This window comes from Desmodus rotundus, chromosome 7 (assembly GCF_022682495.2).
Source record: "Desmodus rotundus isolate HL8 chromosome 7, HLdesRot8A.1, whole genome shotgun sequence".
Taxonomy (NCBI): Eukaryota; Metazoa; Chordata; class Mammalia; order Chiroptera; family Phyllostomidae; genus Desmodus; species Desmodus rotundus.
In genome coordinates, this window is record NC_071393.1 from 55,819,385 (window position 1) to 55,834,825 (window position 15,441).

Below are 15,441 nucleotides of genomic sequence, written 5' to 3' on the forward strand. Positions count from 1 at the left end.
ATAGTGGTATTAAATGTAATTGATTATTATACAGAAAGCAGATAAATATACATACAAACTTATGTCTTATTGTCAATGAAATACTTTTATCCTCTAGGAAATCTAACATATAGTAGGTACTCAGTACTTAATACTTTTCAATTGGTAAACATACTTCTGCTTAAGTGTGTTTTGACCAATTTACGTGCTGTCTTTTTTTTAATGTGAGTTTAACTTCAATTTGATTTAAAACCTGTATTCCTTTTTCTCACGCACTGCCTTACACCAAGAGTGGCAGAAAAAGTGACTAGCAGAGGGTTTTAGCTTCAGTCTCTTTCATTTTCAACACAACTGACATTTCAACTTTTTGGTGGCCATGAAAACTTTAATAGTTTGTCCTGAGTGGACTGCTGCAAATTTCTTGAAAAAAGTTTAATATAAAATGAATTCAAGTGGACAGTGTCGATGGTTTTGCAACATTATCAATGTACTTATGCTACTAAATTGTACACTTTAAAATAGTTAAATTGGTAAGTTTTGTATTGTGTATATTTACCACACTAAAAAGCACATAAAAATAAATTCAATATTTACCAACCACCAAGTAAAACAAAATAAGACAGCAAAATATAATGATACTGTGATACAATTTAAATAATATTTTCAGCCCTGACTGGTGTTGCTCAGTTGGTTGGGCATCATCCTGCAAAGCCCAAGGTCACCAGTTTGATTCCCAGACAGAGCACATGCCTAGGTTGTGGGTTTTGTCCCTCCTTGGGGTGCGGATGAGAGGCAACAAATTGATGTTTCTCTCTCACATCAATGCTTCTCTCCCTCCCTTCCCCTCTCTCTAAAAAATAAGTAAGTAATTTTAAATAAAATTTAAATAACATTTTCATTTATAACCAAAATATAATCCAGTACTTAAAATCAAAAGATTATTTACATTATCTTAACAGTTATAATCCTTTATGAAAAATCATCTTAAAAGCTAGAAATTTTTGACATTGTGTTACTTATTGATGATTTCTTTTTAGGAACTATATACATAGACCGAAATACACAGTATTTTTTAAAATGTATCTTACAGGAAGCATCTCAATTCTCCCCACTATACTGTACCTCACCATTGGGGTCCTCAGAGAAACTGCTGTGAAGTTGCCTGGGGGCCAGTTATCTTCAACAGTCGCAGCCTCCCTGCAGGCTCTGAAAGGAATATTGTCTTCTCCCATGGCCAGAGCAGAGAAGAGCCAGGCTGCTTGGACAGACCTCCTCCGTAGCGCCTTAACAACAGTTCTTGACTCTTGGGACCCCGGTAATTACAGCTCTTTGAAAGCAGTTGTTCAGTTTGCTTTAAAAAAGCAAGATGGACAGTTTTTTGAAAATAAGCTATTTACTTGATCATGTTTGGTAACTTCACCTGAAAGAGACCGTATTTACTACATACATGGTTAGAGAATATAGTGGATAGAAACATTTGTGTTCTCATTTTAGCATCTTTAACCTTTAATACAAGTAAATGACTGGCAGCCTGTATATTGACAGTGAAAGAACCTCATATGTAACACCGTGTTAATTTAAAAATATAGTATGACCTATGACTAGCTGACAGAACTTTTTAATATGCATAATAGCCCTGACTGGTGTGGCTCAGTGGGTTGGGCATTGTCCTACAAACTGAAGAGTCACTGGTTCGATTCCCAGTCAGGGCACATGCCTGGGTTGCAGGCCAGTCCCCAGTAGGGGGAGCGCAATAGACAACCACACACTGATGTTTCTCTCCCTCTCTACTTCCCTTGCCCTCTCTCCAAAAATAAATAAATAAAATCCTTTTTAAGAAAAGAAAAGAAACCAAGTCTGTGAAGGGCATAGGAGAAAGCAGTTTGGGGCAAAAGAAGTCACACTACAATGCAGGCCCCAAAAAGCTCAGTGAACCTGAGGGGTCTAGAGATTGCCTGCCCATCAGTGTCCCACAGAGGACAGCAATGTCCTGACCTTTATCCTTAGATGTAAGCTGTGCCACGAAGGATGTGATCTCAGTCCAGGCAGCTCCATAGCTAAGGCCAACCCTGAGTGAGCTGACAGCTGACCACACTCCCCACAGCTGGGCAGCACCTTCCCCCATGAAGGGGATGTTCGGGATACCCTCTGTATGCCACAAGAGGTTTCTCAGCAGAATCAATTTCTTAAAGGATTAGAAGAGCATTCTTCACTCGGACATCATAGATAGGGATTTGAGGCACAGAATTTTGATCAAACACCTGGAGATCTAAATTAGTAAGGTATATTTGGGGATACCAAATAGAGAAGTGAGAGAATATGGGTTTGGGGGAAAGAGTAAGAGGGGGCTGAATAATGATTAGTAGAAAAAGAGTTGAGTTGGATGATGTTTAGGGCCAGATTATAGAGGATGTGTCTTGGTCTGTAATTTGGACTGCTTTTAATATTCATGGGGAATTACTAAAGGCTTTATGGGGAGTAAAGTGATTTGCATTTCTAAAGAATCATTCTGGCACCAGTATGGAAAAGAAAGCAAGATTGTTGGAGATAAGATAGTAGCAGTAAGGATAAAGAGGAGTAGAATAATGAAAACTAAAATATTAATTGTACTAACAGAATTTACTGATAGTCATTCATAGTCCTGTTAACAGAAATACCAAGGTGAGCATTTTCAAGGGAATATAGTGAAGTTAATTTTGAAAAGCCTGTAGGATAATCAAGTAGAACAGAGTATGTAGAAGTCTGGAGTTCAGGAAAATAATCTGGAATAGAGATGATTTTAGACTACATGTAGAGTTGTCAGTGCAGCCTATAGGATGGTTGAAATTACCCAGTTTAAGTTTACGGAGCAAGATGTGAGTAGATTGAGAAGAGAATGCAGTCACAGAAGCCACAGTAAAGGGGTTTTAGTGGCAGGAGTGATCAGCAGTGTAAAATGCACTGTTGAGGTGCAAACAAGAGTAAGGAAGGGGAAGGATCAAAGTATAGGTTTCTCTTGATGGAAAGAAGAAAAAGCTGAGGGAAGGTGTAGGGTCAAGGAATTTTTTTTTTTTTTTAATGAAGCTAGTATGAGTTTGTGCTTATGGAAAAAAAGAAGGTGGAGATGAGGCTAGAGTTGGAAGTATTAGGGGAAACAACATCCCTTTCTAAGCAGGAAGAAATAACATTCACTGTGAATTTTAAAGGATTAACTTCTGCCGATGACAGCAAAGACAAAAGATATGGATGGACACACTAGATCCACATTTTTATGTTGAGAATGATACGAGCATGCCTGTTGTGTCTCACACGCACAGATGTGATTCTGCCGTGTGTCAGGGGATGAGGTTAGGACCTTGAGGTATTAGGTTAGCTACCGAGAGAAATTAAAGCAGCAGCTAATCATGACAGGAAAACCATTAGCTACCTGACAGATTTCCCCAAAACTTAGTGGCTTTAAAAAAACCAGTTATTATTTGATAGTTAGGGGTCAGGAATTCGGAGCAGCATAGCTGGGTATTTCTGGTGCAGGGTCTCTCACGAAGTTACTGTTAGGATGTTGGCCAGGACTGCAACTAGACCGTCCCTCTCCAAGGTGACTCACTCAAGGCTGTTGGCAAGAGGCTTCAGTTTCTCTGGCTGTTAGCAGAATCCCCACTTCTTACCATATAGCCCTGCCCATGGGGCTAATGCTCAGTGAATCTTGCATCGATCCTAAATAAAAGAGAATGAACTCTAATTGAAAAATAAAATTAAAAAAAAAAGAAAATGGAATATAGTCATGCACAGCACAACCACATTTCGGTCATTGACTGACCATGTGTGCAATGGTGGTCCCATATGATTATATATATGCAAAAAGTTTGTTTGCGATGTTAAAAGTCTGGACCAGACTATGATGTTGAATTTCCTGCTTGCTCTGCATTGTTTAAATACATGAGGAAGCTCACTCAGCATGCTGTCCACCAGAGGCAGGAGGCAGAATTTGGTGAGGGATCAAGAGAAGCAGGCTGGGGAAAGGGGTAGCCTACCCCCCACTCCAGCCTGCCTCTTCACTCACAAATTCACTTCCCCTCTTTTCATTTCTCTTCATCTCTTTTCTCCCATTCCTGTTCTTCTCACAAACTCACTTCACTTTCTTCTATTTCATCTTTATGTTTCCTCCCAGCCCCACTCCCCTCTCTCTCCTCCTTGCCTGTCCTGGGTTCTCCCTTTTATTGTGTCTCCTCTCAAGCTTTATCACTCACTCTGGGTCTCTTCGATCTCTGCTCTCCCTTTCTCTCCCCTTCTCTTCATTCCCTCTCTCCTCTTCTCTCCCCTCCTGACATCTGCTTTCCCTCTAAAGGTACGTTCCTCAACACCCTCCCCCTGACCCCCCAAAGCATGTGTGCATGCTTTCTCACATGTGCACACACACACTTTTATACTGTATTTTTACTGTACCTTTTCTGGGTTTAGACACAGATGCTTACCGTTGCGTTGCAGTTGCCTACAGTGTGCAGCACCATAACATGCAGTGCCCGGGAGCAGCAGGCTGTACCATATAGCCTAGGTGTGTAGTAGGCTCTGCTATCCAGCTCTGCGTGAATGCTCTCTAGGATGTTTGCACAATGACGAAATCTCCTAATGCATTTCTCAGAACATATCCCTGTCCCTAAGTGAAGCATGACTGAGGAAATTTGGGCAGGGTTGGGGGAATAAGAAAATTTTAGAAGAAATGGGAGGAGGAACCCAGGACAGTTTTATCTTACTGAAAATAGACATTTTTATTAAACAGACTAGCTGACTATGCTGTAGTTTCAAGTTGTTCTAAATGACCAAAAATAACTTGTCTGTATGGGAAGCAGTGTAGCATCATGAGTCACAATTTGCTCTCTGGAATCACACTCTCTTACTGATTGTGTGATTGTGTGTCTGATTGGGTTAATGACTGAATCTCTTCTGTTCTTTTCCTCAGTCTGTCAGCCATAAAATGGGAAAAATAAGAGGACCTCCCTCATGGTGCCATTATAAGGACTAAATATTTAATATATATGAAGTACTTATAATAGTGCTGTCATAATTTTAACTGTTGACCATGTACTGTTTTACCTTAAAATTATTCAAATTATTTTTATAAAGTAAATTTCATCATTTGTAATTTGCTTTTATTGCTACTGTCTCTCAAGTCTCAGCTCATATCAATGTCCTCAAGACTTTCTCTGACTACCCAGTATAGCAGCTCCTAACTTGCTTTCTATTATTTTAATGTCTTTTATATTTATAGACCTTGGGACAAGCTGAAATTAAGTTCTTTATTTGCATCCTGGTATATTAGTATATTTTCTGTTTAAATTATATCTCACTGCCAAAAAGAGTGCCGGCACATGGTAAATGTTCCTTAAATATTTGTAGAATAAATATTACCAAAGTTTCTCCCTCCTTCCCCCATGTATGTATATACCTATACACATATATGTATATATGTGTGTATACATATACATATATACACAGGTACATATATTTACTTATATATTTATTTATAGTCTGTCTGTAGAAGGTCCTTCCATTGTTAATACAACAAGAACAGTTTGTGTGTAACCTGACAACCAAGGAGCGTGGACTGGAATGCGCACGCGTGAACAATGACGACTTCACTGTACTAGTCAGTGGGGTGGTAGATGCCATTGAGTGAGCATGTGAACTGTGTGGCCGTCACATTCAAAATGACTGAATGAGTAGAGCAACAAATCTGCATCAAATTTTGTGTTAAGCTTGAACATCCCTCTGCAGAAACTATTCAGGTGGCTCAGAAGGCCTCAGCTATGGGAAACTGGTAATTGGCAGCTTCATCAGGACGGTGTGCCTGCTCAGGCATCTCATCTCATGCAGAGGTTTTTGACAAAACATCAAATCACCCAGGTGACTCAGCTCACCTATAGCCCATATTTGGCGCCCTGCAGCTTCTGGCTTATATTGTTTTGAACAGTATAAAAGATGCTGATAAAACTGTGTGAGGTCCTAAGGTGCCAACTTTGAAGGGGACTAAGGTGTCATTGTCCTATGCACAATTTTTCTTATGTCTTGTAGTTTCTTCAATAAATGTCTCTGTTTTCCATATTACATGGCTGGATTCCTTCTGCACAGACTATATATATATATGTGTGCCCCTTTTTATTTCAACAGTAGCAGTCCATTCTTATACAAATTAATGAGTTGAGTTTGTCACTCCTTTTCAAATAATATGATTTTCCATATCAGACCCACTAAAATTATTTAATGAGAGTTTGACTTTGGAAAATGAATTATATCTAACAGAAAATTCCTTCAAATTATTGATGGTGAAGGGGACAAAAAGTTTTGCCTTTTGGGGTATTGATTTTTAAGTTGGTTATTAAGAAACAAATTATCTCAGCTGGGGTGGGGTGGAGGATGGGGAGAAAAGGCATACAACTGTAATTGAATAACAATAAAATTTTTAAAAAAAAGAAACAAATTATCTGTAAATGGCTCATACTCACTTTTGAAATATAAGATCCCATGCCTCCCCTTTTCTTCTTTGTCCAAAACGTCATATATACCCAGTTTTGCCTCAGTATCTTTGGAATTTTCATGTTTAATGTGAATTCCCCGTGCACATATATTAAAATTTGATTTTCTCCAGTTAATTTCTTTGTTAATTTGATTATTAGCCCAGCTAGAAGAATTTACAAGATGGGAGGAAAAGCATTACTTTTTAGTCCCCACAGTGGCCTATGCAGGTGTTTTCAGATTTTTCTCTGCTGTTAGGAAATGGTATATGAAGCAGTGTGCTAAGTTATTTTCACTTGGCACATGTATTATCAAAATATGAATACTTTAAAAATAATTGGCCCTGGCTGGTGTGGCTCAGTGGACTGAGTGCCAACCTGTGAACCAAAGGATTGCGGGTTCCATTCCCAGTCAGGGCACATGCCTAGGTTGTGGGCCAGGTCCCCAGTGGGGGGCACATGAGAGGCAAGCACACACTGATGTTTCTCTCCCTCTCTTTCTCCCTTCCTCCCCCCTCTCTCTAAAAATGAATAAAATCTTTTAAGAAAAAATAATTGTCCAAGCATTTCTGTATTGCTCCACAATAAAAGTAGTAATATGATGGCTAATATATATTGAGTATTATATTCAACATGCTATTCTAATGCTTTACACGGATTAACTCATTTAACCTTATCAATGTAAGTACTGTTGTTACTCCCATTTTACAGATGAGGAAGCTGAAGACAGGGTTGAATGTCCAAGGTCACACAACTAGTAAATTTATATATTTCTACTAAATTTGTATGTGTATTTACTGATGTCTTTACCTGTAAAGATTATAATTACTTTGGTAATTCTTGGATGTAGAATTACTTCCAATGCACATTTTTAAACTTACAACATGTGCCAGGAGTCTCAAAGTCAATTAGTGTTCACTATCTAAAACTATTATGTACACAAAAGAAATTGTTACCACCGAACTACAGATAGCTTCCCACAGATAAATGAAACAGTGAATATGGCAGTATTAGGATCTGGTTCACACAGTTCATTTTTCTCTTCAGTAGATGGAACACACCAAGAACTAGACGAAGTCAGTCTGCTTACTGCTATCACGGTATTTACCTTGTCTGCCAGTCCAGAAGTAACAATTATCCCGTGTCTTCAGAAGCGCTGTATGGAGAAATTTAAGGTTACTCTTGAGATTAAAGATCCTATGGTAAGTGTCTTTAGCAGAGAGATATTTGTAATAGTATGTTTATACTTTTGCAAAACTTTTCTTTGTGATTTTATTTTTAAGTTTTTATTTTATTCTTAGAACAAGAAAAACTTTTCTCTGTTCTCGGGGTGACAAAGCCAAATAATAATGCCCTTATTCCTTGGCCCTGAGGATAGAGCATAGTTGGAGAAAGATAAAGGGAATGTTTTAAAATAAATAAATATGAAATAGGGGCATCTTAAAATTGCTATATCTCTAGAATTTTTCAAGGGACATTTAATAAGATACATTGGAGCTTATTATAGTGGATTTCCCTTTTTAAAAAGTTTTTTAAGCCAGGCGATGAGGGACAAATACTGTATGATCTCACCTTTAACTGGAACATAATCAACAGAAGAAAAAAGCAAACAAAATATAACCAGAGACATTGAAGTTCAGAACAATCTAATAATAGCCAAGGGGGAGTGGGGAGGGGACAGTGGGGAGAGGGGATTACGGAAACTACTGTAAAGGACACATGGACAAAATCAAGGGGGAGGGTGGAGGTTGGGGAGGGAGGTGGATTTGGCTGGGGTCGGGTGGAGGGATGGGGAAAAGAGGCACACAACTGTAATTGAATAACAATAAAAATTAAAAAGAAAAAAAAAGTTTTTTAAAAGAAAAAACAAAGACTCCAGCTCTGGCTGGGTGGCTCAGTAGGTTGGAGTATCATCCCATACACCAAATAGGTTGCAGGTTCCATCCCCAGTTAGGGCACATACCTAGGTTGTGGGTTCAGTCCCTAGTTGGGGTGCATATGGGAGGCAACTGATCAATATTTCTCCCTTCCTCTCTCTCTAAAATCAATAAACATATTCTGGGGTGAGGAAAGGAAGGGAGGGAAAGGAAAGGAAGACTTTAGTATATGATCATGAAATAATGGGACCCATGCCCAAAACAGTACACATAAGTTGATCCTGTCGCTCTGTGGTCCCTTCATTTGTTGAATTAACTTCCTGTTCCTTTATGTGCTACAAAGTGAGTTTGTAGCATGTGATCACAAATATTTTAACTCTTCAAATGTAGGAGCCAGATTTTCTCTCAAAAAAAAATTAGCTAAGGAGAACCAAGATGGCAGCGTAGGTAGACACACTGCGCCTCCTCGCACAACCAGAACCGACAGAGAATCGAACAGCAAGGGGGACCAACACCAAGGAAACAGAAAATAATCATTCATCCAGACTGGTAGGAGGGGCGGAGACGGCACTGGGGTGGAGAGGACTCGCGTGGCTGTGGCGGGACTGAGACTGGCGGAGTGTGGGACAAATGGCGCAGGCAGTCCGAGCACTAGCAGACCCTGCGGTCCCACATTTGCACAGATAAACCCAGAGGGCCGGACTCAGAGTGGCGGAGAGTGGGGCAGGCAGAGTGGCGGGTAGCACATTGCGGCACCACATTCGCCCACAGATAAACGGGACAAACGGCGGGCAGAGAAGCAGACCTCTGCGCAACCCAGGGCTCCAGCTCGGGGAAATAAAGCCTCAAACCTCTGATTGAAAGCGCCCCTGGGGGTTGGGGCGGCAGGAGAGACTCCCAGCCTCACAGGAGAGGTTGTTGGAGAGACCCACAGGGGCCTAGAGTGTGCACAGGCCCACTTACTCGGGAACCAGCACCAGAGGGGCCCAGTTTGATTGTGGGTAGCGGAGTGAAAGACTGAAATCCAGAGGAGAGTGAAGCGGGCGCCATTGCTCCTCTCGGCCCCTCCCCCACATACAGCATCACAGCGCAGCCACCAGCATTACCCAGCCCCGGTGAACACCTAAGGCTCCGCCCCTTAAAGTAACAGACGCGCCAAGACAAACAAACAAAAAAAATGGCCCAAATGACAGAACACTTCAAAGCTCCAGAAAAAATACAACTAAGCGACGAAGAGATAGCCAACCTATCGGATGCACAGTTCAAAGCACTGGTTATCAATATGCTCACAGACTTGGTTGAATCTATTCGAAAAACAGATGAAAAAATGAAGCCTATGCTAAGAGAAACAAAGGAAAATGTACAGGGAACCAATAGTGATGAGAAGGAAACTGGGACTCAAATCAATGGTATGGACCAGAAGGAAGAAAGAAACATTCAACCAGAAAAGAATGAAGAAACAAGAACTTGGAAAAATGAGGAGAGGCTTAGGAACCTCCAGGACACCTTGAAACGTTCCAACATCCGAATTATAGGGGTGCCAGAAGGAGAAGAGGAAGAACAAAAAATTGAAAACTTATTTGAACAAATAATGGAGAACTTCCCCGATCTGGCAAAGGAAATAGACTTCCGGGAAGTCCAGGAAGCTCAGAGAGTCCCAAAGAAGCTGGACCCAAGGAGGAACATGCCAAGGCACATCATAATTACATTACCCAAGATTAAATGCAAGGACCTACGTCCAAGATTACTGTATCCAGCAAAGCTATCATTTAGAATGGAAGGGAGGATAAAGTGCTTCTCAGATAAGGTCAAGTTGAAGAGGCTCATCATCACCAAGCCCTTATTATATGAAATGTTAAAGGGAGTTACCTAAGAAAAAGATCAAAAATAGGAACAGTAAAAATGACAGCAAACTCACAGTTATTAACGACCACACCTAAAACAAAAACGAGAGCAAACTAGGCAAACAACTAGAACATGAGGGTTGTCAATAAGGGAGTGGGAGGGGGAGAGGGGGGTAAAGGTACAGAGAATAAGTAGCATAGATGATAGGTGGAAAATAGACAGGGGGAGGGTAAAAATAGTGTAGGAAATGTAGAAGCCAAAGAACTTATAAGTATGACCCATGGACATGAACTATGGGGGGGGAATGTGGGAGGGAGGGGGGTGGGCAGGATGGAGTGGAGTGGGGGGGGGAAATGGGACAACTGTAATAGCATAATCAATAAATATATTTTAAAAAAAAAAGAAAAGAAAAAAAAAAGAAAAAATTAGCTAAATCCATTCCAAAGTATTGTATAAAGGATGATATATACAGTAAGTCTTAACATTGTTGTAAGTTGTGTGACTTGAACCAGAACAACATATAAAGAAGCCAGCTGATAAAATCGGTATTAAACAATAGTTAAGTTCCTAAGGTATTTCATCAACATTAAAACAAATGACATAATTTGAGGACCTGCTATATTTGATATATATTCATCTCGTTTTCTTCCGTTCTGTTTGTTGCCTATGGCAGTGCCAGAGCTTTAAGTAGCAGTCTCAGAGTGATGGCTTTCATATAATAATTATTGAAATGATGACATAATTGACATGGTTCAGACATACTAATTAATGTGTCTTAAAACCATGACATTTGAATTTTAAATTTAAGCGATTTTTGTATAAAACATTCTCTGAATCTCCTAAGTATTTTTCAAGTTTGTGTGTGTGTTTTGGTTTAATTTTGGTATTAGATTGTAAAAGGGCACACGATGGGGAAAATGGAAACTAGAGAAAAGAAGAAAAATTAACCATACAACAGGGAAGGCAAGCTATCCTCTCCTAGCGTCCCCACGTGCCTCTGCTCCCAATCCAAAGTGTCACAGCTACTGCTGTTAGCATGCCAGTTTGAATGCCTGTTATCACTTGGAATTCCAAAATTAAAGACAAATTAGAAATAAATTTAAGTGTCTTTTTAGGGGTCTTTTTAATTTACTTTTTAAAATTTACATTAAAACCTTTATTTTAATGTAAATTAATATTTACAGTTCATACTATTTTTGTCTCTTACCTGATTAGGTACAAATCAAGACCTATCAGCTCCTACTCTCCATTTTCCAGTGTCCGAATCCGGCTGTTTCCTATCCTTACATTTACTCCTTAGTATCCTCGATTGTGGACAAACTACAGGAAATAGACACGAAAAAGCCTGAAGACACTACTGAGCTTCAGATCTTTCAAGAAGGCATAAAGGTCTTGGAAGCACTAGTCACTGTTGCTGAAGAACAGCATCGTACGTGTCAGCACAGAACTCACACTATATCAGAATCTACCCCAAATCAGAAATGTAGTGTTATTCAAAATGTGAAACATTCAGGGGAACATGTGGGTAGGGATGGGAAAAGGTTTAAGGAGGATAAATGGTAATGAGGAAAAATACAATAAAAATAAACTATTAAAAAATGATTGTGTTTTGGGGAAGGTGGAGGGGTTATGGTCAGATAAATTTCTTAAAAAATTAAACAGGTGAATTCCTGAAAAAAGTAAAACATTCAGATATTTGTTAAATGAATAAATTTTTAAAATATAAGAGTCAATATATTTTCATATACGTTGAAAGGCAGTGTTATGTTAGTGCGAAGTGGTATTAATTTGGGAGAAGAGATGGGAAGAATTGTTTTTCCTTAAGTGGGGGGGAAATGTGTGCAGATGAAGTGTGTTTACAACTTTGTGTAACGAACATTTATAGAACCTAGGGCTTACCTCCTGTGTTTACTTCCCAGGCTCTCAGCTGGTGGCCTGCCTTCTACCCATCCTCATTTCCTTCCTTTTGGATGAGAATGCTCTGGGATCAGCAACTTCCATAATGAGGAATTTACATGACTTTGCTTTGCAAAATCTCATGCAGATTGGGCCTCAGTATTCATCTGTGTTCAAAAGTGTAATGGCTTGTTCTCCAGCACTGAAAGCCCGCCTTGAGGCTGCCATAAAGGGCAATCAGGAAAGTATCCGAGTCCAGATACCAACATCTAAACATGCTAAGCACCCTGGAAAGAATTTAAGCATCCAATTAAAGACCAGTTTCCTCTGATGTTACTTTTTTTCACTAATAAGCACCTTAATATAGTACTTGATTATTTCCTTCTCTTTGGGGACAAAAGTGACATTTTAGACACAAGTGCACTTGGAGGTCTGGTTGATTGTTTTCATTTAAATAGCTGTGACTTTTCAAAGTAACAGCAGACTTACCATTTTTTTGTGTTGTGTGTGTGTGTTTTTCCATTTAATAAAACTGCAGAGGTCTGTCAGTCAGTACTCTTGCCAGGAATTTCAAGAAAAGTGCTGAAGAACTGACCTTACTGAACAATCCACTGTTTTAAAAATGAGGAACTGAATCAGGTTCCTGCCTGACAATCCACATATACATAGTATACTTAATACTATAACCAACAGATTTGACTCTGTTATAAATTATCTGCATTAATATTGTATCCCAATTGTGTTGAACTTTCTTGGATTTCTCAACAATGTTAAATGATTGGAAAGCTGTTTAGGAAACTTGGTTTAGAATTATTCAAAACATAATAGTAGAAATTAATTGCAGCCCTACAGTATTACTTAAGATGTGGTGTCTATAAATATCATGGGTTTTCATCACCTTTCGATTTTGTTTGTATTAGGTTAAGAAAACAGATTTTACCCATTTTAAGTAGAATAAGGCATCTTCAGTTTTTCAAGTGGATTTTCTGTTACCTCTATTCCTAATAATTTTGTTCATTTTCATTTTTGGAAACATACCAATGAATTTAATATAGATACGTATCTATATTTAAATCAACTATGGGTTTATATAAATGTCAAATTTAGTACAACAAATTTAGATCAGTGAATAAAAGTATGTTTTTTTTAACATGGACCATATTTTAATATAGAAAAAATCTAAAGATGAAGTCATTGGTTGAAAAGTATTTTTTAACTACTGGTGATCATCGACTCTCTTTCCACTTCAGTGTTATTCTCTGAATCAAGCACTATGTCAAAACAAAGCATCTCCCTGTTAAATATTAAAAACTGAAGTGATAGGGGTGTGTTCAGAATGGAGAAAATACTTTGAGTCAAGCAAGAGCAATGTGATGTACTTTATTTTATTATGTTTGTATATAAACACTTGTAAGTTGTTCAGAATGAAAACATTTGACAAATTCTAACACTACAATCAATTTTTCTAACTTACATAAATAAAGCTAATTTTCTTAATTGTTCTTGCATTTGAAATTATTTACCCATAAAAGATGGCTGGTTAATTTCACAGATTGCAGAAAATCAATTTTCTGTAACTTGGCCTTTTTTTCTCAGAGAAGCCCTTTTCTTTGGAGCATTCTTTTCTTTTTCTTTCTTTTAAAACAAGATTAAAGCATATAAATTTAGTTAACATTTTTATTTGTACATAGAAGTCTTCATAGGGAAAATGAAGACCCAGACTCAGATATAACAGACATCAAAAAATAGGAAATTTAAAAAAAAAACAATTGTGACTCAGCCCCTCCCGATGTGGCCCAGTTGGTTGGGGCATTGGAGCATTCTTTGCAATGGTTTGGATTGTCTGTCTTGTAATTGTCTCTAGGAATTTGAGCGTACTCTTCTTACTGTTTCCTTTACCTGAGGGCCCTTCCCTCCTTTGTCCTGTCTGTCAGGCTCCACTCCTTTTAGGCCTGGTCTAAATGTCACCACGCATCCTCCCCTTGGTAACTCTCTTAACTTCTTTCCCTCCTCTTACACCAAGCACATTTAACTGCTTCGTCATCTGTGTTCCTGTAGTGCCTTATACACTCTTTTTTTTTAATATATTTATTGACTATGCTATTACAGTTGTACCATTTCCCCCCCTCACTCCACTCCATCCTGCCCACCCCCTCCCTCCCACATTCCCCCCCTATAGTTCATGTCCATGGGTCATACTTATAAGTTCTTTGGCTTCTACATTTCCTACACTATTTTTACCCTCCCCCTGTCTATTTTCCACCTATCATCTATGCTACTTATTCTCTGTACCTTTACCCCCCTCTCCCCCTCCTACTCCCCTATTGACAACCCTCATGTGATCTCCATCTCTATGGTTCTGTTCCTGTTCTAGTTGTTTGCCTAGTTTGCTCTCGTTTTTGTTTTAGGTGTGGTCGTTAATAACTGTGAGTTTGCTGTCATTTTTACTGTTCCTATTTTTGATCTTCTTTTTTCTTAGGTAACTCCCTTTAACATTTCATATAATAAGGGCTTGGTGATGATGAACTTCTTTAACTTGACCTTATCTAAGAAGCACTTTATCTTCCCTTCCATTCTAAATGTTAGCTTTGCTGGATACAGTAATCTTGGATGTAGGTCCTTGCGTTTAATCTTGGGTAATGTAATTATGATGTGCCTTGGTGTGTTCCTCCTTAGGTCCAGCTTCTTTGGGACTCTCTGAGCTTCCTGGACTTCCTGGAAGTCTATTTCCTTTGCCAGATGAGGGGAGTTCTCCTTCATTATTTGTTCAAATAAGTTTTCAATTTTTTGTTCTTCCTCTTCTCTTTCTGGTACCCCTATAATTCGGATGTTGGAACATTTCAAGATGTCCTGGAGGTTTCTAAGCCTCTCCTCATTTTTTCCAAGTTCTTGTTTCTTCATTCTTTTCTGGTTGGATGTTTCTTTCTTCCTTCTGGTCCACACCGTTGACTTGAGTCCCAGTTTCCTTCGCATCACTATTGGTTCCCTGTACATTTTCCTTTGTTTGTCTTAGCATAGGCTTCATTTTTTCATCTGTTTTTCGAACAGATTCAACCAATTCTGTGAGTATCTTGATAACCAGTGTTTTGAACTGTGTATCCGATAGATTGGCTATCTCTTCATCGCTTAGTTGTATTTTTTCTGGAGCTTTGAAGTGTTCTGTCATTTCGGCCATTTTTTTTTTTTTTTTTTTTTGTCTTGGTGCGTCTGTTACTTTAAGGGGCGGAGCCTTAGGTGTTCACCGGGTCGGGGTTACGCCGGTCACTGCACGCCTTATACACTTCTGTGCGTGGAACATCAAGTTGAATTTTAGTATCTCCTTCTTAGACTGTGCCTCCTCACAGGGAGTTTGTCTT

At 39.0% G+C, this 15,441-nt stretch overlaps 1 protein-coding gene across 1 annotated transcript in view; it reads left to right on the top strand.

Annotated features, from left to right (window-relative positions):
* The window catches only part of HEATR5A (HEAT repeat containing 5A), a 116,378-nt gene extending 102,796 nt beyond the window's left edge, over positions 1–13,582 (top strand). Inside the window, exons 33-36 of the mRNA XM_024551343.4 lie at positions 1,070–1,294; positions 7,515–7,669; positions 11,405–11,618; positions 12,109–13,582. Coding sequence (XP_024407111.2) covers positions 1,070–1,294; positions 7,515–7,669; positions 11,405–11,618; positions 12,109–12,416 — 902 coding nt within the window. The 3' untranslated portion in view covers positions 12,417–13,582. The remainder of the gene's footprint in view (positions 1–1,069; positions 1,295–7,514; positions 7,670–11,404; positions 11,619–12,108) is intronic.
* Positions 13,583–15,441: the final 1,859 nt, after the last annotated feature.